At 65.1% G+C, this 19,347-nt stretch overlaps 2 protein-coding genes across 3 annotated transcripts; one reads left to right on the top strand and one right to left on the bottom strand.

Annotated features, from left to right (window-relative positions):
• The first annotated feature begins 4,362 nt into the window (after positions 1 to 4,362).
• NKAIN4 (sodium/potassium transporting ATPase interacting 4) lies at positions 4,363 to 12,000 on the top strand. The gene is made up of 6 exons (XM_086702822.1): positions 4,363 to 4,371; positions 4,463 to 4,560; positions 5,340 to 5,473; positions 5,595 to 5,713; positions 10,260 to 10,317; positions 11,912 to 12,000. The coding sequence occupies exons 1-6, from the start codon at positions 4,363 to 4,365 to the stop codon at positions 11,998 to 12,000; spliced, it is 507 nt and encodes a 168-aa protein (XP_086558948.1).
• Positions 12,001 to 13,877: 1,877 nt separating this feature from the next.
• Positions 13,878 to 18,586, bottom strand: BIRC7 (baculoviral IAP repeat containing 7). Of its 2 annotated transcripts, XM_086699877.1 has the most exons (8): positions 17,695 to 18,586; positions 16,841 to 16,940; positions 16,509 to 16,590; positions 16,356 to 16,401; positions 15,439 to 15,642; positions 15,166 to 15,237; positions 14,792 to 14,990; positions 13,878 to 14,090 (listed from the first exon to the last, which is right to left on the bottom strand). In XM_086699877.1, the coding sequence occupies exons 1-7, from the start codon at positions 18,056 to 18,058 to the stop codon at positions 14,797 to 14,799; spliced, it is 1,062 nt and encodes a 353-aa protein (XP_086556003.1). In that variant the 5' UTR covers positions 18,059 to 18,586; the 3' UTR covers positions 13,878 to 14,090; positions 14,792 to 14,796. The 2 variants fall into 2 exon arrangements, with proteins under 2 accessions (XP_086556003.1, XP_086556002.1); XM_086699876.1 differs by having other exon boundaries at positions 15,166 to 15,642.
• Positions 18,587 to 19,347: the final 761 nt, after the last annotated feature.

Below are 19,347 nucleotides of genomic sequence, written 5' to 3'. Positions count from 1 at the left end.
TAAACTGACTGATAAACTCTGCCCCACATGCTTTCAGGGACCGTCAACCAAAATCATATAGTTGAAAACTCCCAGTGCTTTGTAAATCCCGTGGGAGGGGTCAACTGAATTGATTTCAGTTGTTCCCCTGTGAATGGGGCACTCAGAGCTCCTGGGAGTAGATGTTCAGGGAGCGATCTCGAAGGTTCCCCTTTGCCTGATGGCGCTGCCCAGCCTTGCAAGGCCTTTACTGTCCCTGCCGTCACCAGGGAGCTGGGACCCTCTGGCCCTGGCCCCCTGGAGCCAAGATCCACGGCCTGAAGCTGAAGTGTCGCTTGCTGTGCTGCCCTGCAGGTGGGCCCTCCTCCCCACTCCCCCCACGTGCTCCTCTGTTCAGGAGGCTCCTCTCTGGGACCCCGCCAGGACCACTCCCTGGCTCCCAGCCTAAGATTCACTTCCTGAGGCAGGCTGATCACACCGATCTAGAACTCCAGTGGCTCCCTATGGCTGAGCGACGAAGTCCAACCCGGTGTGTGCAAAGCCTCTGGATCCCACCTTGCCTGCATCCCTTCTCCCACCTGCCCAAACCTTGCTCCTTCCCACCTCCATGGCTTTGCACAGCAGGGTGATCCCCCAGCCCTCCCTCCAACACACAAGACGCATGCCTCAAGGCTGCCTGCGATGCTGAGGGCTCCCCAGCGTCCTCTCCCTCCAGCCTGACCCTGCCCTGGCCCAGACACAGTTGCAGCAGACCCCACTTCCAGGTCTCCCCATATTCTGTGGGCTGGTGAGCTCTTGGTGGACTATCCCACCCGCCTCCCGCTCCTCCACCCCAGGAGGGGGACCTCTAGCTCTTGACCTGGCCCAGGAGCCTGGGGGCTGGGGTGCACCTGCGGGTCCACGAGGGGGAGGTTGATGGGGAGGGCACCCTGCGGGGGGGGGGCAGAGGAGGGAAGTGCTGGGGTTTTCCTGGATTTGTCTGGGGCCTGGGTTCTGGCCCAAACTCCTGAGGAGCCGCGCCATCGCCCCTTTAAGAAGGGGGTCCCCGTCCCTCCTCAACTGGAGCGAGGCCCCCAGAGGGACCCAGGGACAAGGTACTTGGAGGGGCGGAGCTGAGCGGTGGGGTGGGGGTGTGGGGGGAACCGGGGCTTAGGGGCAGGGCTGGGCCCGGGACATCTTGGGAGGGTGGGGCTGGGGGGGGTGGGACCTGGCTGGCAGCGGGCAAGTATGTGGGGCGGGCCGGGACCCCAGGGCTGGACAAGAGAGGGGGGTGGCGGGGGGGGGGGGGGCTCTGGCCCGGGCGCCCCCCACCGGGCACACGGGTGGCTCAGGGCCCAGGCTCGGAGGCAGCACCACGGGTGGCGGCTCAAGCTCGTCTTCCTCCGCACTTTCCAGCTGGTGAGTGGACTCTAGCCTTCGGTCCGGGCTCCCAGCGCCCCGGGGGGATCCAGGCTCCTTGCGCCTCCCCTAGCCCTGCCTGCTGGTCTGAGCCTGCCTCGGGGTGGGGGTGGGGGGTACCGCGCACTTCTGGGGCCGCCGCCCGGGGGAGGCAAGGAGCCAGTGTCCTGTGCGCGACCCCGATGGCCCCTCTGCTGACCCCAGGTGCCCCGCTGGGCGTGTGCGCTCGTGGCGTGGGGGGGGGGGCATGGGGGCCCGAGGGGCGGGCACGCAGCGGGGACAGGTGCCGCCTGGAAGGGGCCTGTAAGGAACAAAAACCTCTGGGCAGGGTGCCTGGGGCGGGGGGGGGTGGGGGGGACTTCAGCGCGGGGGACCCCGGCCCGGCCCTGGTCCCTCCCCAGGACTGGAGAGATTCGGAGGTAGCAGAGGGTGGGAGCTGGTGCCCAGGGCTTGGGAGCCTTTCGTGTTGAGGGTGAGCTGGTCCCCGATTCAGAGCTTGGTCTCAGAACTTGGGCGGCCCTCGCCAAGGTCCCGTTCTGCCCTCAGAGCTGCTCCTGGGGCCCTGGGTGGGGTGGGGGACGCTAAACCAAGATCCCTGGCCACTGGCCTGGGGGGCAGATACTGATGGGGCCCTTCTTAGAAAGGAAATACTGCTCTGTTGAGGCCAGGCTGGGCAGGCTTCTGGCTCAGCTGGGCAGGGGACTTCCTCCCCTTGAAGCTCAAAGACCCAGGGAGGATGAAGTTTTAAGCAGAAAGTTGTCCCGCACCCGTGGGTCCCTGTCCTTCGCCTGGGGTGAGGGTCGCTGGCAGAAATGGCAGGGGGCTGAGGTACAAGGCTGGTGTGTCCCACGTGGGGGTTCCCTGTGGACACACACTTCGTACTTTGGAAGCCTGAGGGGTGGGGGTGACGGGCTGTGTGCAGGAGGTGGACTGTTTGTGCTGGACAGGCAAGGCTGGGAGACACCTCTGGGCTTCGCAAAAGGCTAGAGGCCCGAGGACTGTTCCACCAGCAATAGGGAGCTACAGCAGCTCAGAGCAGAAGTGTCCCCGTGTCTTTGGTGGGAGGCTCCCTCAGTGGCAGGAATTCCTTAGGAGGCTCCTGGGGGTGGGTGGGGGAAGCAGGAAAGGGGAAGAAAAGGCCTATGGGGTGAAGGACGGTGAGGAGCCCGGGCTGATCAGGTCTGCAGTCTGCATGTCAGAAAGTGGTGCTACTTTGTGGGTAGTGTGACTTTGGTTTCCACGTGCTGAGTTTGGCGTGTGGGATGCAGTCAGGGTTGATGTGTGGCCCAGGAGGAGGGCAGCAGAAATAGATATACCGGGCGAGGGATGTGGCCTGGGGGCTCGCATGGCTCAGGGAGGGTCATGTTGCCTGTCTCACTTCCGCAGTGGCCACTGCACAGGGGGGCACCTCAGCGGGCCCCAGAGAGGTCACCTGCATGTAAGGGAGAAAGGTTATCCTGGCCCCAGGGCAGCGGGTTCCCCTGGATGGGGCAGGTCAGTGCGGGGGGGGGGGGGGTCGCTTTCTGAAGACTCTGGGTCTCAGCCAGGAGGGTCTAGGGCTGGGACAGAGTGTGTCCCACATGGCCGGTCAGGCCCCAGCTAAAGAGCCTTTTGTCCTGGCCACCCCCGTGCTTCCTCTGCGCCCTGGAGGGGAAGCAGAGGGGGAGAGCTGGGCATCGCATGTGGGGTAGGGGCGCGTGGGGTAGGGGTGGGGGGGGGGTCCTGTGGCTTTTCTTTTCTCTTTGACAAGTGTGCGAGTTTTCTTGTTACCGAGCTAGTGGACGAAGTCCTGAGCATCTCTTCTGGGCGCCTCCCTCTCGAAGAGTAGCCTGAACTTTGGCCGCTCTGAGCTGGCCGGAGTGCGCTGTGAAGGTTCCCCACGCTGTGCCCACCACACGGACGGACGAGAGGGGAGCCTGGGCTCAGCAGGGGGCTGAGCTAAATCGCTCACATTCTCCCTGCCCCGAGGGAGGCCGTAGGGCCGTGCAGCGCCACGGCGCTGAGCCTTCTGGCACACGGCTCAGAAATGGAAAAGATGCCCCCCACAGCCCCACCGGGGTGCTGACACCCTGCCCGAGCTGCAGGAGCACATCCAGCCCAGGCTCAGAGAACAGTGCCAGCGGTGACCTGGTGCGCGGAGGCAGAGGGGGAGGGGTCTCGGGGGCCGTCCTCACTGGCCTCCCCCGGGCGCGTGGCACGGGCAGGGGCACGGAGGCAGGGCAGCGTCCCAGCCCGTTGCTTAGGGTCTTCTGGGCAGAAGAGGAGGCCTGGGGCTCAGAACGTAGTTTCGTTCTGTGTCTAGAGCAGATAGTGCCGGCCAGCTGTGCCCCTGAGCTTGTGTGCGCGTGAGCTTGTGTGTGCGTGCACACGTGTGCGCCTTTCTCTGTCTCCTTGCCCCGTGGGGTCACCCGTCACGGTGTCAGCCCTTCATGCTTGCCCCTCCCCCCGCCACCTCCAGAGCTTTGCCAGTCCCTCCACTCACCCCTCCCCGCCCACCACACCCCTCTGGGCCTGGCCAGGGCTTCCTCCGCCCTAATGGGTGGGACCGCCGGGTCCCTGACCCCTCAGTGGCCGAGGGTCTGTGTGTCCATCCTCCAGGGGGTTGACCGGGAGCTCCAGGCCTGAATCCCGTACCCTCGGCGGCCCGGTCAGGCTGGACGGGCTCTCGTGAGGCAGGGGGCACACGAGCTCTGCCCTCAGCTGCGTCCTTCCCGACACGTGTGTGACTAAGTCCGTGGGCCTCCTCTGGACACTGGGGTACAAGCTGCGATGAAGGCCGCTGTGCCGTGACCGGCGATTCCACTTATTAAGGGCTGGGCAGTGGGCCAGCCCAGGGCGACGTCGCAGACAGACAGAGGGAAGGTCTCCCTGCCGTGCCCTTCTGCCGACACCTGAAGGGCTGGCAGGGTGAGCCGCCGATCCCGGCACTCAGCGGCTCCACCCTGACACCTGTCCCGTGGTGGGCTGGGGGAGGTCATCCTGCGAATGGAGCCTGTGGGTGCCAGGCTGGGGGAGCAGAGCCCCCAGGTCTCCTCCACGGCCCCCCCTTCCCGCGAAGAGCTGAGCTCGTCTTGTCCACCCCCAGCCTCTCTCGACTTCCTGGCACGTCGTGTGGGCGGCCGTCTGGGTCACCTGGAATGTCTTCATTATCTGCTTCTACCTGGAAACGGGGGGCTGTCAAAGGTGAGTAAATCGGAGGGGTGTGGTCAGGCCTGCCTGTTCGTCACCGTCTCCCCCATGGTCTGTTCTCGGCTCTGGCCCGCAGGGGTGGCTCAGCGAGGGTTTGGGGATCTGGAGGGCAGGCAGGCGGCCTGGGAGCGGAAGCCGCGGGTGGGAACACCTCCGAGGGGGCCAGGCAGTCCGGCCGCTCCTTCAAATGCTGGTAAAACCCACTGGCCTCCCCCTGGAGGAGGGGGACACCACATCCAAGCCACGTTTCCATGTTTTGCTGGGAGCATTGGTGTGAACACCTCCCCAGCGGCTGTTTTGGGCACTTTGTCCGTGATGCTGTATTTCACACTTGCCTGGGGCTCAGAGTAGGTCCCGAGAGCTAGGAGTGGGGGAGGGTCTGCCTCCAGGTGGGCAGCAGGCAGACCGGCCACTGCTTTGTGGGGCCACACCTGGGGCAGTGGGGTCGGGAAGACAGACGTCAGTTCAGACCCCTAAACTGGCAGCGATGGCCAGAGATGTGAAAGAGGGGCCAGTGTGCTGCGAGAACACAGGGTCCGACCTGGACAGGGAGGCCTTCCTGGAGGAGGGGATGAGAGCGGGGGAAGAGGAGTCCGGGCAAGCAGAGGGAAGGCGTGGCTAAGAGCGCCTTGGGGGTCCCTGCCTCCCTGGCTGGAGCCCAAGCAGGTGGGGCCGGGACAGGCAGGAGGGCAGGACACCCCTCACCCTTCTGGGGACCCATGAGGGTGGGTGGGCGAGCGGTGTCTCTGGTCCCACCCGCACCCCCGGGACAGCAAGCTCCTGACCTTCCACCTGCCCCGGCACCGTTCCTGGTGGCCCCTGGACGGCCAGGCCTTGGTGCCGGGCATTGGCTGTGCCCTGTGCCCTGGAGCACGGCTACAGAGGGGCCCTGTGGATCCTGGTGGCGGTGAGCCCAGGGAAGGGGAGGGGTGGGGGGACTCTCCAGCTCTACCTCCCCAAGGGCCCCCGTCGTTGCCTCACAGGTGAGGAATCACACTCCCGCCCCCGCCTGTGTGCTTTGGCCACAGGATATGCAGGATGGAGTGTGGTTCACCAGCCTCGCGGGGCGCGGGGGCCTCTGCAGAACTGGGGTCTGCTGTCTGCTCACGGCACAGAGACGCCAAGTCTCCATGAGAGGCCTGTGAAGGTATAGCCGAAGTGCTTTTACCCGCGTTCACGGGCCCTGCTGTAAGGGGAGAGTCTGAGATCGATGGGGAAGGGCGCTCGACTGGGGTGGGGGACACCGTGCACCGCCACTCCGCGTGGTTGATGTCACTCGTTTTCCCGGTGTGTGCAGCGAGGGTGACCCGCTGGGAGCCACAGTGCTGGTGGACGGCTGGAGTAGCATCATGGCTCGAAACAGTGACTCTCTATGTGGGTCGGGGCATCCGGAAATGGCTTAAATGGCCGGTTCTGGCTCCAGGCCATTCACGAAGCTACAGTCAGGCTGTCGGCCGAGGCCCGGGTCACCCGCAGGTTGGATGGGGGCTGGACGGTCCCCAGGTTGGCCCGCTCACGTGGAGTCGGCAGGTGACCTCAGGTCCTCGCCCCCTGGACTCTCCCCAGGGCTCGTCCCCCCGGGGCGAGCCGTCCAAGGGGGAGATGAGACCATGAGCATGACCCCATCACCGAACTGGTGCGGGGGAAAGCCCCCATGTGGGCTCCAGCCCCTCCCGCTCACAGCCTCCGGGAACGTCCCCTGGGGTGTGTGTCCTCTCTCCAGATACCACCGTCCGTGGGCTGACCCTGGTGCACACCCAGTGGGTCTGGGGCTTTTCCTGTGCTCACTTCTCTGGGGGCAGAGCCCCGGGGCGCATCACAGTTGGAGGTCTCTCCGGGAGTGTGTCTTTTCAGGGGCGGGGGGGGGGGGTTGCCTTATCTGCGGATGCGTGTGTCAGATGAGACTGTGAACTCAGAGATGGTCCAGACAGCCTGGAGGTCCCTGGAGAAAGGTGGGGTCATCGAGCGTCTCCCAGGGCCCGCGGTGGGGCTGTGCACAGGCACTTTCCCTGTGCAGAGAAGGGAGAGGGCCCGGTGTCGGGAAGCCCATGCCGGGCTCCACCCTGAACAGGGTCCCTGCTGCCCCCTGTGTGGCCAGGCCACGTGGGCCAGTTCCGACTGATTTCTGGCTTTCCACCTGGGAGTCTCCCAGGGCCCCCGTAACAAGGCACTGAAAACAGGCAGCTGGAAACAATGGATATTTATTCTCTCCGACCCAGAGGCCAGCGTCCAACAGGGTTGGTTCCTGCAGGGGGCGTTGAGGGAGGGTCTGTCAGCTGCCGGCGTCACTGGTGTCTCTGTGGTTCCTCGCTGGTGGACACATCTCTGTCTTCACGCAGCCTTCTCCTTGTGTGCATTCTGCATCCAGTTTCTGTCCCCTTTTCCTTAAATCACGGCAGTCGATGACGTTAGGGTCTGCCCTAATCTGGCGTGGCCTCTTCTTAACTTCATCGGATCTAAAAAGACCGTTTCTAGACGGGGTCATATTCGCAGGTACTGGGGTTCGGACGTGAACACACGTCTCTGAGGATGTGATTCAGCCCACAACGACTAAGCAATTCCTCAGGGTTCCACGTATGTGCTCTGGCTCCTGGAGGACCCCCGCGGCAGAGGGCTGCCCCGCGGGGACCAGCCGACCCAGGCCCCTTTCTGAAGCTTCGTGCTGTGCAGGCTGTGGTGGCCTTGAGGAGGCCACTCTCCCTGGGCCCACGTGGGTCACAGAAGGCCGACAAAACCTGATGCAGTCACCAGAGGGGACTGGCCGGATCTGGAGGCTCCTGACTTTGCCTGGTGTGCACAGGGGTGTCCGGGTGGATGTTGGGTTTGTAGCACGGGTTCTGAACTAGCGGCTGGTACTGGAAGCGAGTTCCAAATCTAGGGCCACCCATGGCTTGTGGCATCCGTGCCCGTTCGTGGTGGTCTGTGGCATGAGCAAACACGGCAGTTCAGGTGGCCTGCGTACTTCCAGGGTTCCCTCCGCCCCAGTTTTTATAGGCCCCACGCACAATCCGACTGTGGGGCATTTGGGGTGCAGCCCCATAGCCAGGAAACAGACCCAGCCTTCCCTTTGGTGCTGGGGACCCCGTCCCCATGTGCCTCGCTCACTGCTGCCAAATGAGGGCCACGGTTACGTGAAAACACATGGGAACCCAGGTGCCTTCCTCGAAAGGGGAACTTGGCAGGGATATTCATCAGCACTTCTGAAGTCATTTACAGAGTTTGTAAAAGGGCAATGAAAAGGAAAGTGGGGAAGAACAAATGAAGATTCTCGGGGGAGTCTCCAACATGCCTCCGCTGGTTCTGGTGCTGGAGAATTCTGCTTGCGGATGGGAGAGACAGGGACACCTGGTAGTGATTACCCTTCACCCGCAGGGCTGGGCATCCCGTCAATGAAATGCAGGTTTCTGAATACCAGTCAGCTGGTGCGAGCTTTGCCCCCAGGAGCCAGCCCTCTGCTGTTTGCTTTGGAGAGTTCGGAGAGGCAGGCGCTGAGCTGGCCCTGTGGTCTGGCTGGCGGGGAGAGAGCCAGCCAGAGGAGGCTGCGTGCCCAGTGTGGATGGGGCAGGGTCTGAGAGTGCTGTGGGCCTCTGGGGGCTTCAGGGAGGACGGACGGGAGGTGGGAAGGCCGGGGTGTGGCCGTGGGGTTGCCTCCCCCGGGACCCTGTGCACAAAGAGCAGTGTTGGGGGGATGGTTTCAGCACCGCGGTCAGCGCCTGGCCCCGGACCCTTCCCAGGGAGGGACACCAGGCACGGGGCCACAGGGCGGCTGGCCAGCAGCACTGCGGCGTCGGAAGGCTTCTTGAGCTTGTCTTTCAATACGGAGGAGACAGGCTTGCCTGGGTCAGCATAGACGAGGCCCACGACCTGCCCCCTGGAAGGACGGGGGCTTCCAGAGCAGGGGCACAGCACCCTCACGACATCAAGGGGGCCTGTTGGACCTGTTCTGTGGATGAGGAGACCAAGATCCAGAGCTTAAGTGACCCCTCGGGTCTCACCCCTGCTGGTGGAGGGCCAAGCCACTCCCAGGAAGGCTGGGGAGGCTCGTTCCTTCCCGAGGCCCCTTGTTTCCAAGACTGTGCTGCTGGCCACGTTCCTGTCCCCCCACCATCCTCTCTCCGAAGATCTGCTGCGGCTTCTCCATAGCGGGCTCCCCTGTGAAACCCCAGAGCGGTCAGTGTCCCACAAGGCAGAGAGGGTGCACTTAATTAGGTTAATTCTGGGGGACGGGTGAAGGGGCCGTTCTAAGTGTGGGCGCCATGCCGGGCACCACATGGGGTATCCCACCCCCTCGGTGTGCATAGCCCTGGCCTGCAGGGGTGTGGGGAGGAGTCACGCCCAGGCAGAGTCCCCCCTGTTCCCGGGAGGCAGCCCTGCAGAGAAGGGACGGAGGGATCTGTGCCCTCCTGTCTCCCTCCCATCGCCTGCTGGGCTCCCCACTGGCCTCCCAAAGCTGGAGGGCGTTGGAACCCGGACGCCACCCGCACCACGGAGGGTGGAGAATGTGGAGGCGGGTCTGTGAGGGGAAGTGGGGCACCTCCGACGCACCGCCTCGGACTCCTGCTCAGAGCTGCATCCTTGGGGTGGAGACCATTGCTAGGGGAGGTGCTCCAAGAATCGGTGATGCCCCTGAGGGTGCAGGTCTGACCTGCAGGGTTCAGAGGCCATGGGGCATGGCCTCACCATCCTTAGCTGCCTCTCAGGGTTCCAGTGTCTGGGGAAGAGGTGACTGCTTCCCTCTGCAGAGCCCCCTGGATGAGCTGGGGCTGCCCTCCCAAGGGAGCACACGGGGCTGCGGGCCTTTCGTGGGACTCCCTGTGGCTGTCTTGTTGTGCACAGGCAGTCCTGCTCAGGGGCCACTCTGTGCTCTGGCTGTGTGTCCAGGCTGGTCCCTCATTCTCGTTCACAGAGGACGCGGCTCCCGGACACGCTCAGGAGTGATTCATCCGTGGTTAGCGCTGCTCGGGCCACGAGAGTGCGGAGAGGCGGGCCGTGGGCAGCGTGGGCCCTGCACTGTCTCCGCTGGAGCCCTTGCTCCCACAGAGGCTGGTCCCTGGGTGTCCATGGGACACTGAATGCCAGGCTGCCCTCTCCCTTGGGCACCTCCAGTGAGCCTGGCTGGGGAGCTTCTGCCTGACCAAGCCCCTGACGCCCTCGTGGCGGTGGCCAGCCCCGTCCACTCTGCCCAGGGTGGCCCGCTGGGCCGGGTCCTGGGAACTTCCAGCTTGGCCAGCTCCGACTTCTCCAGCCAGGGCTGCCTTTAGATGCCCCCTCACCCCCTCCGCAAGGAGGAGAAACCTGGCGGTTGGCTGCTTAAGACAAGAGGCCCCGGGATGGCCTGGCGGTGGCTGGAGGGTTCATCCTCGGGCCCCATCTGGGCTGTGGCCACGCCTCTGAGCGCTTCTGTCTGCCTGCGTCTCATCCTCTTGCTAAATAAAGCAGGGACTTGGTTATGCTGACTCATCTGTCCGTTGGCCGGCCCTGACCCCTCCCACCCCTCACCTGCAGGGGCCCGGTCAGCCCCACAGGGGAGGTCAGATGCCACCCAGTACATCAAAGCTAAAGAAGCCCCTTGGGTCCACTCTCCTGGTTCACTTTACAGACAAGGAAACCGAGGCCTAGGAGGGGCTGTGGCTTCTGTCCCATGCCCTTGCAGCTTGCCCGAGTCCTGGTCCGGACCTCTTGGTGTCTTTCAGCTTGTGGGCTTCGTCTATGGCTGCTATGTGGTCAGCGTTTTCGCCGAGGAGGACAGCTGTTGGTGTGCGGCTGCCAGGCTCCCACGAGAGCCCCTGAGCGACCCGGCCTGGACCCGCCAGGCAGTGGGGAAGGGACAGGGAAGCAGAAGGCACAGAGGGGGTGACTCTGCGTTCTCCTGGACTGCTGTTGGCCAAGCCTGAGACCTCGCCTCTTAGATGGACCCCTGTGCCTACAGGGTTCCTTGCCTGAGCGGAGGGGGCAGATGGCCCAGGCACCCGAGAAGAGAGGAGGAGGAGCCCTGGGCTGTGGGCACCAGGGGTCAGCTCACTCCCAAACCCCAGGTCCCGGGGATCCCGTGCTGCAGGGTTGGCCCCCCCCCACAGCCCCCACAGCTGCTGCAGGTGGAAGGCTGAACCCTCAGACCCACAGGGAGGGGCCCCTCTGCCTCCTTGCAGCTGACATCCCGGCCCTGCTGGCTGTGGCTGTCCCCACCACAGTCCCCCGGCTGGACCCATCTGGGCAGCATTTTGGCTTCCTGCTCACAAAGGTGAGCCCCCATGACCTTCCTCTGATTGGCAACCTGAACGCTCAGGCACACTTGCGAGCCCTGATCACCCCTGGATCTGACTGGTTTCCTGGGAAGACCCTGCAGGGGACACAGCCGGGGTGGGGGGGGGACTGGGTACACCCAGGGGCCACGGGTCCCGTGAGCAGAACCCTCCCTGGGGTCGGTTCCCTGGGGATTCAGAGCCTCTGTTCCCAGGAGTTAGGTGGCTGTGAAGTTGGGGGTCCGCGTGTCCAAATGATACCCTGTGTTCAGGGAGCCGAGTCTGGACCAACCCCGGATCCCTCAGCTCTCGTGCTGTGTGACCCCTGGACCATCACTCGCGGGCTGAGAGAGAACAGAAGGGGCTTCGTGTGTCGGTTACATTAAAACAAACGTTTTAGGAGGAGAACCAGCCCTGGGGGGTCAACCTGCACGGTCACCCCAGGCCACCTCCCCCTGCTGAGGTGGTCAGCGTCCACTGGAATGTTTTCCCTGGGGAGTCCCACTATTCATCCTCCAGAGGGACAGTGCCAGGCCTGCCCTCCCCCACAGCCCCCCAGTCTCACCCCTGCCCCCGCCCTCCCCTACCCACAGCCCCCCAGCCTCACCACTGCCCCCATCCTCCCCCACAGCCCCTCAGTCTCACCCCTGCCCGCATCCTCCCCCCCACAGCCCCCCAGCCTCACCCCTGCCCCCATCCTCCCCCACAGCCCCCCAGTCTCACCCCTGCCCCCGCCCTCCCCCGCACAGCCCCTCAGTCTCACCCCTGCCCCCGCCCTCCCCCCACAGCCCCCCGGTCTCACCCCTGCCCCCGCCCTCCCCCGCACAGCCCCTCAGTCTCACCCCTGCCCGCATCCTCACCCCCCACAGCCCCCCAGCCTCACCACTGCCCCCATCCTGCCCTACAGCCCCTCAGTCTCACCCCTGCCCCCACCCTCCCCCCACAGCCCCCCAGTCTCACCGCTGCCCCCACCCTCCCCCCTGCAGCCCCTCAGTCTCACCCCTGCCCTCCCCACATGAGTGCCTGTGGTTGGGCATGTTCTCCATTCTGTCATCTTTTCCATTGTTTGGGGCTTGTTTTATTTGGGTCTTGATTTCTTACAGTTGATTTCATTGGTGGATTTGACCCATTTCTTCTCTACCATGTCAGTGAAAAGCCTTCCAACCTCTTGTGCAAGCAGGCGTCCTTGTAAGTGTGGCCATCAGAGCCTGCCCCTGGCTGGGCCTAGCCGGCTGGGTTAGCACAGCCATGAGGCTTCTCTTCCTGAGGAAACTTCACCAGGCATCTGTCTGTCCATCCGTCCATCCGTCCATTCCCCCACCTATCCCTGACTTGTCAAGGTCAGCTCGGGGCTTGGCCCATACTCCCTGGAGCTCAGTGCCCAGCAGGGTCTAGGAGGTGGGTCTGGATGGTTCTGTGCCAGGGGGTCGAGGGGGCATGGAGAGGCCTCCTCCCAGGAGGGCGCTGTGACACTTCTGTCGGGGTCTCACTGTGGCAGGACATTTGGGGTGTTGGTTTCTTATCTATCCAGGGCTCTGAACACTGTGGGCTCAGGGTGGGGGCACCTGGGCCGCTGGCCCACCTCCTCTCAAGCAGCCTTTGCTGGGTCCCATGCATAACCCTGAAATCTGGGGTCAGAAGAGGTGGCTGGCGGTCCTTCTCCATAGAGATGCTCGTCCTCTGTCACGCCCAGGCCCTCAGAGACAGTTCTGCCCTTCACGCTATGCCTGTGGCCACCCCCTGGGGACCCAGCCCTCTGGGCAGCCACAGCCTTCCTACCCGATAGGTGAAGGCCCATCTCAGCCAAGGGCCACCAGGGGTAGTGAGCGTCCCATTCCCATGACAGGGGAGCCCTGGTTCAGGCCCCTGAGCCCGGGTGGAGGGCGGCCGACCACCCGGAGCACACGCAGCTCAGGCTGGACCGGGCTCTGGGGATCTTCCTCTGGCCACCAGACCCTGGGTACACCCTCACCCGACCCCAGCCGCATGGCCCAAACTCTGCTGGCTTGTGTGCGGCCAGAGCCCCTGCCCAAGGCCTGGGAGCCCTCGGGGGCTGGGAGGCGGCCCCTCTGACATCTGGAGCCTTCCACGCAAGAGCCTTCCTGCCCTGGTGCCAAGGGCGGCTCCTCAGGGGCCCCCTGACTTCTGCCCACCCCCACCCTGCCCCCACAGGCCTGTGTGAGTGAGGAAACACCAGTCCCTCCTGCACGTGACCTCCAGCCTCAGTGCCCACCGAAGACTGGAGGAGACACCAGCCTCTCTGCCCCCGGGGCCAGGTGATCGGACACCAGCCAGGACAGCAGGGCCAGTGCCCAGCTGAGGATGGCCGCGGCCTCAAGACAGCTTATTGTCTTCTTTTTCTAAAAAAATCGAGGAAAAGACACAAAAGACTGCAGCATCGCTGGGACCTCCATCCCCCGCAGCCAGCCTGGGACGGCCCTCCCTCGTGTGCCTGGGACGGCAGCGCTGGACCCCCGGAGGCTGCCCGCACCGCTGCTGGGGGGGCCACCACAAGGACTTTGAGACAGGAAGGTGTGACCCCACCTCGAGGTCCATGTAAACCCACAGTGACACCCCCACCGCCCCGAGCGGGGGTTCCTGATTAAACACCACACACGATGCTGTGAGCGGTCGCCCAGGCAAAACCCCGCCCCAGGTGCCCTGCTGACGGACCCTGGGGGTGGGCGGCCTGGCTTGACCAGGACCACAGGCCCCTTCCGCCACAGAGCGAGGCGCTTCCTTGTCATTAGCCAGTGACCCTATTCACAGAAGGGATTAAACCCTGGTCCTACAGCATCCCTAAGGTGCCCCCAAGTAGGGAGCAGAAAAGAGCACCGCCTGTAGACCCCCTTCCCTGAGAGGCAGGGGTCTGGAGCCGAATTTTAAGTTCAGGCTCAGAAGTGGCCTCAGGCTAGATGCCCTTGGAAGTCCCATTACAACGCTGAGACACAAGATCAAGGAAGAGGAGAGAGAAGGGGGTTGGAGGCGAGGCAGCATTTGGGGAGAGGGCGGCCGCGCTGCCCTGCTGGTGAGGAGGGGGCCGGCTGGAACAGAGTCTGCGGAGTGCCGTCCAGGGAAAACCCGCCACTTTACTGTAAATCTGCAAAAGCGCCTAAGCATCGGTCAAACCACCTTCACGCCCCCTCCCCTTGCCAAGTCGTCTGCAGCCCCCTTCCTCCCTGGGCTGCGAGTGGGGACTCTGGCTGGCCAGTCCTGGACGCCGGCTCAGTCATCCTCAGCAGCCCCCCACGGGACGCGAGAGGCAGCCAGCATCTGAAGCACCTGGGAGAGAAGGAGAGATGGATGGGCTACTCTCAGGTGTCTGGTCCAGTGGCCAGGGACCTCAGCTGCAGGGAGTTCCCTCCCCTGCCTCTTGAACCCCCAGAAGATGCTTGGAGACATGGCGGGGCACATGGTGGGGACAGCCAGGAGGAGGCCTCCCATGATAATCAAAGGATGAGGCTTCCCTCCCTCCCCCATCTCGCACTCCCTCCTGGCCTCGGCTCCCAGGTTAAGGTCTCTGCCCAGTCCCTTTCTCGCGACAACACACCTCAGCAGCCATCCTCCCCTTGGCCTGGCTCAGCCCACACACGCAGCTGGACAGGACGCATTATCCCCTGATCACTAGGAAAATCAAGGCAGAGATGGCCCAGCCAGCCAGTATGGTCTAATGCGCCCAAGTAGAGCGGCAGGGGCTGCCCAGGGTGCGTGTTGAGAAGGACCTAGAGCCAGCATCTGAGCGTCAAGGGAAGGCAACAGGTTGGTGAGCAACACCTGGCCAGGCCAGGGAGGCAGGAGAAGTCAGGAGGCTGCTTCCCACCCCCTGCAGTGCTGGCCACCCCGGAGGTAAGAGGCGCCCCGGGGGAAGATGGCAGCAGACAGGGTGTGCTGGGGTCACTGCCCTGGCACGTGCTGACACCCCGGAGGCCCACGCGGGGAGGCGCCTGCTGGGGCCAGGCGAGACCCGCTCTGGGGCCACTCACCTGGCCTAGGGTAGGAAGGTGCGCACACAGCTGCGGATGGGGGCCCTGCAGAGGGGGCAGAGCCGCAGCACAGGAGCGCAGTCCGCGCAGACCAGGTGGCCGCAGGGCACGAGGACGGTGCACACGGGGTGGTCCAGGCAGACCTTGCAGGTCCGTTCCTCCTGCAGACGCCGCAGCTGCTCCTGGGCGTCCTGGGCTCCTGGGGGGACCAGCCGCACCCTCCGGGCCTGGGCTCCGCCTGGCTCCTCCACATCCACCCCCCCCTCCCCGAGACCTCCACCTTCTGTATGGTGGCCAGGCCAGGAGTGCCCTCCCCCGGCAGGGTGCAGGGGAGCCGGTCCTGCCCCCGGCGGTGAGGGGGGTCCCACCCTCACCTGGCTCTGTGGCACCTTCTGACTGGGCCTCCCTTCTGGGCGTTGGCAGCTCAGGACCCACGTGGACAGGAGCTGTGGGTGGTGTGGGACAGACTAGAAGCCCCCAGGGGAAGTGAGACCCCACCCAGGGGGCCCCACAGGCGAGGTCTGGCTCTGGCGGAGCCCATGCTGCCCGAACCCCCCAGAGCCCGCGCCACCAGGACGGGCCCTCCGGCCCCTGGGCAGTGGGAACTGTATGCCAGGGGAGAGCATGGGGCAGGGGCGGGCACGCACCTCTGGCCTCCGCAGCCCGGCCCCCGTCATCTTCCTGGAGCAGGTCGGCCACCAGCTGGGACGCGGATACGCTGGCCGGCACCGCCCAGAGGTACTTACGCTGCACCAGCCGCCGTACCTGGTTCTGCCCGAAGCCCATGCAGAGGGCAGCCTGCACTGCCGGGCACCGGCTCCATGCAGGCCACTCCTGCCTGCCCCTGGCATCTGCAAGGCAGGGGGAGGGGCACTGGACCCAGAGAGCGGGGCGGGGTGGGGGGGAGCAGCCCGCTTGCCACTGTGGCCAGTCCCTGTGGCCGCCTTAACACAGGGGCCTCTGTGGCCGTCACGGGAGGGCTGTTCCCAGCACGTTTGTCCAGAGGCGCCACCACACAGAAAACATAGGAAACGTCATCGCCAAAGCCACTGCAGACAGAGTCCCAGCGGGTGTCAGGGGCTGCTCCCAGAGCGTCACAGAGACCAGGCTCAGTTCCAAATTCAGAGCTCGGGGCAACGAGGCCCAGAGAGCAGAAGTCCCTTGCTACAGGGCTAGAGAGGAGAGCCAGGATCTGAGCCCCGGAGCCTCTCTGACCCCTGCCCTGCCAGGTCCTGGGCGTGGGTATGGACAGGACAGCCCCGCTCCTCCGCACGCTCGTGAGTGCTGCTAAGGTGGGGCCGTCCGGTGCACAGCCTCTCCTCCTCCCACCCCTGCCGCCAGCGCTGGGATCGGCCTCGCCCACGGCGGCCTGCTGTGGCCTCCCCTGGGCGCCAGACACACGGAACGCCTGCACACAGCCCCCTACCCCCAACGTGGGCCCAGCACTGCTCCCTCACACCTGGCTGAGCACACCTGGCCTGCTCTCCAGCACGGGGACACCCAATGGCCCGAGCGGGCTGCAGGTGCCCGGGGAGCAGAGCACGGGTCACGCTTCACGGCTCACCTGAAGGGGCGGTGGGGGCTGAGTCTGCGGGTTCTTCCGATTGGTCCTGAAAGGAGCCAGAGGACATCTGTGCCCTGAGTAGGTGCAGGGGCAGGGGTGGGGAGGGACCCTCACCGTCCGTCCCGCCACGGCCCTAAGGGGAGCAGGACTCACCCAGGAACCCAGCGGGTGGTAACAAGACTCCTGGACGCTGCAGACAAAGTCCCTTCCTTTTGTCTGGAGCAGGAACCCACACCTGGAGGAAGCAGCTTGAGAGGCCTCAGGGCTGCAGGCCCGGCTGTCAGAGAACCAACCTCTCCAGCCCCGCCTGCCACCGCGCACCCCACACAGGCCCGCGCAGGGCAGTCGGGGCTCACTGAGTGTCAGGCACTTGCTGGGAAGGCCGCCCCCAGAAGGCCCCCCATTCCCGGATTTCACGCCCCCCAGGACTGGGGAGGCAAAGCCGGCCCATACCCCGCCCCAGGAGCGGCCTGCAGGGTCCTTACCTGGGGAACCACTTGGCATGCTCTGTCCAGGGGTCATCCCCTTGCTCCCAGCTCTGCAGACCCCCGCGGCAGAAGAAGCACCTCACTTGGTCTTGCCGCCCTGGGTGAAGCATGGATGCTGGCCCTGCCCACATCCGGCCCCTCGGTGCCGCCAGGAGCCCCCTCACCCACCCGCTAGGCCAGGTGTGTCCTCCAGGGCTGGGGTCGTGGGGGCTCCCAGGTGGTCTTTCCTCACATGGCAGGGGCTCTCTGGGGTCACCCTTGAGCCCCCGCGGGGCCCCCCCTGCTCTCTGCCACCCCACTTGCCTTGCAGTCCCCCTGGATTTCACATGCACCCCACTTTCTCAGGGGCGAAATGGGGGACGGGGCAGGCGTTTGTTCACAGCAAGGCAGGTGGACAGTTAGACCTGGAGCCCTGAGTATTCTGTGACCTTGCAGCTTCAGGTGACAGCAGTTCCTCTGTCACCTCTGCCCCAGGTGCCACCTCCCCAGGACAGATTCCCAGTGACGGGGAAAAGGGGTTAGGGCAGCCTCAGGCATCCACGTGGGGATGCCGCCTCCGCCTCACCCCCTACAATCAGCAGAGACTGCAGACCAGGGGCTGCTACGGGCACAGCAGACCTGACAGCCCGTCCCTGGGTCTCAGGGGCCCCACGGAGGCCCCACACACCTCCTGTCCCCCTCCCCCCCCAACCCCTGCACTCGTCAGAGTCTGAGCAGCCAGGAGAGACTCGGAGGCTGGGGACAGGTGCCCCCCTCGGCTTTATCAGGCACAGACCCCCCTGCTGTGGGGGAGGAGCTCCCCGGAGACCCTAGAAGTCTCCTAGAAGTCCAGAAGGGCCCCCAGGGCTCACCAGTGTGGAAGAAGCCTGCGGCAGCCAGCGGCTCTGGCCGCACCACAGCACTCAGCGGCCAGTCGTAGAAGGAGGCCAGCCTCAGCTCCTCAGAGCCCATCCCGGGGAAGGCCGGCCCTGTGGCTGGGGCTGCCGTGGCCCCCTCCTCCTCCTCCTCCTCTGCAAGGGGGCGCAGCTGGCCCAGGATCTGCCCATCTGTGTGGTCCCGGCCTCCCCAGGACAGGGCACAGCTGGTGTCCTGGTCCACAATGGAGCCGCACAGAGAGAGGGGTCCACAGTGGGCCCGTGTGGGACTGCGGCCGGCCACCCAGCAGCTTCGCTCAGGGCCACAGCACCGGCACTTGGCTCTGTCCTCGGGCCCCATAGAGCAAACACCAGCCCTGACCAGTTCTGCAGCAGGCACGCGGGCCTGAGGAAGCCGGTCCTGGAATGTGCCCAGCTAACCTGCCTCCAGGCTCCTGACCCCAGGGCCCTGCCTAGGGACAGCAAGTGGCTTTTGCCTCAAACAGCCGGGCAGTGAGGGCAGGCACAGTCCTGACCCCAGGATGCCCCAGGTGGGGGAGTGGCCAGGGGGCCCACTGCTTTCTGGAAGGGGCCAGTGTGGCATCCAGCATCACGCGCTCTCTGCAGCAGGGGTGTGTCATGGGGCTCAGCAGTAGAGGCCTTGCCCCACTCCACAGGGGTGGGGTGAGGTGGGGAGAAGGGGGAGGCAATGCTGTGGGTCAGCTCTGAGCTCCTGGGCCAGATGCCAGTGACGGCCTCTGAAGGCAGAAGGTTCCGGGTGCTTTGAGCTATGCACTTAGTGCCCCCTAGAGGGGAGGATGGCCCCCTGTCACAGGGATGACGCCGGGCTCCCTGGGACAGGGATGCCTAGTGAAGGGCTGGGCCCTGGAAGTTGTGCTCTGAGCCCTGGAGCTGAAGGGGGCGCCAGACATCCCCGCGTTCAGCCCATCGCCCAGCCCCGCTCCCAGCCCCGTGCCCCGTGCCCCGTGCCCCGCCCCGAGCCCAGCCCTTCGTCCGCCCTGTGGCCCAGCCCCGAGCCCCACCCCGAGCCCTGCCCGTCGTCCGGCCTGTCGCCCAACCCCGAGCCCGGCCCGGAGCGCAGCCCTGCACCCAGCCCCATCGCCCTGCCCCACCCCCAGCCCCGCCCCGCGCCCAGCCCCCCAGAGCCCGAGGGCCTCAGTAGGTCAGCGTGCATCTCTAGTCCTTAAGCCGTGAAGTTCGGGGACAGTTGGGCTTGTGTCCTTCCCGAGGTTCTGGGGAAGGGGCTGGCCTGAGTCGCTTCTATCGCCTCCCTCAGCGTCAGTGTCCAGGTGGCACTAGGCTGAAGGGTGAAGTCACACAGCGTGGGCTCGGTTTTCCCATTGGAATTAGCGCTTCCCAGGCCACTGTGACCCAGACATTTGGGGAGGGGTCACAGTTCCAGCTACCTGCACCTGCTGCGTCAGAGGAGTCTTGCTGCTTGGGAGACCACACCCACCATCCCATCGCCTTCCCTGGTGCCCCCCACTCTGCGTCAGAACCAGCCCGCGTCCCCGGGCCTGGCTGCAGCTCATCCTCCTGCCGGGTACGTGCCGGGAGCCCCCAGTGTCTGCTGGGGGCCCAGGTTTCCAAACTGCACTCCCACCACGTTCCAGGTCAAAGCCGCTGGCC

Source organism: Puma concolor, chromosome A3 (genome assembly GCF_028749965.1).
Source record: "Puma concolor isolate L17-30 chromosome A3, mPumCon1.1.hap2, whole genome shotgun sequence".
In the NCBI taxonomy this organism is placed as follows: Eukaryota; Metazoa; Chordata; class Mammalia; order Carnivora; family Felidae; genus Puma; species Puma concolor.
This window is presented reverse-complemented; position numbering and strand designations above follow the sequence as displayed.

Excerpts from the sequence above, each read along its gene's own strand:
- NKAIN4 (XM_086702822.1), top strand. Across the intron at positions 5,714-10,259 it reads TCCATGAGAGGCCTGTGAAG|CTTGTGGGCTTCGTCTATGG; the intron begins GTATAGCCGAAG and ends GGTGTCTTTCAG. Across the intron at positions 10,318-11,911 it reads TTTCGCCGAGGAGGACAGCT|TTGATTTCATTGGTGGATTT; the intron begins GTTGGTGTGCGG and ends GATTTCTTACAG.
- BIRC7 (XM_086699876.1), bottom strand. The coding sequence starts at position 18,058 with ATGGGGCCCGAGGACAGAGCCAAGTGCCGGTGCTGTGGCCCTGAGCGA. Across the intron at positions 16,941-17,694 it reads CGCAGGCTTCTTCCACACTG|GGCGGCAAGACCAAGTGAGG; the intron begins GTGAGCCCTGGG and ends TGCTTCACCCAG. Across the intron at positions 15,643-16,355 it reads AGCCCCCACCGCCCCTTCAG|ATGCCAGGGGCAGGCAGGAG; the intron begins GTGAGCCGTGAA and ends CCTGCCTTGCAG.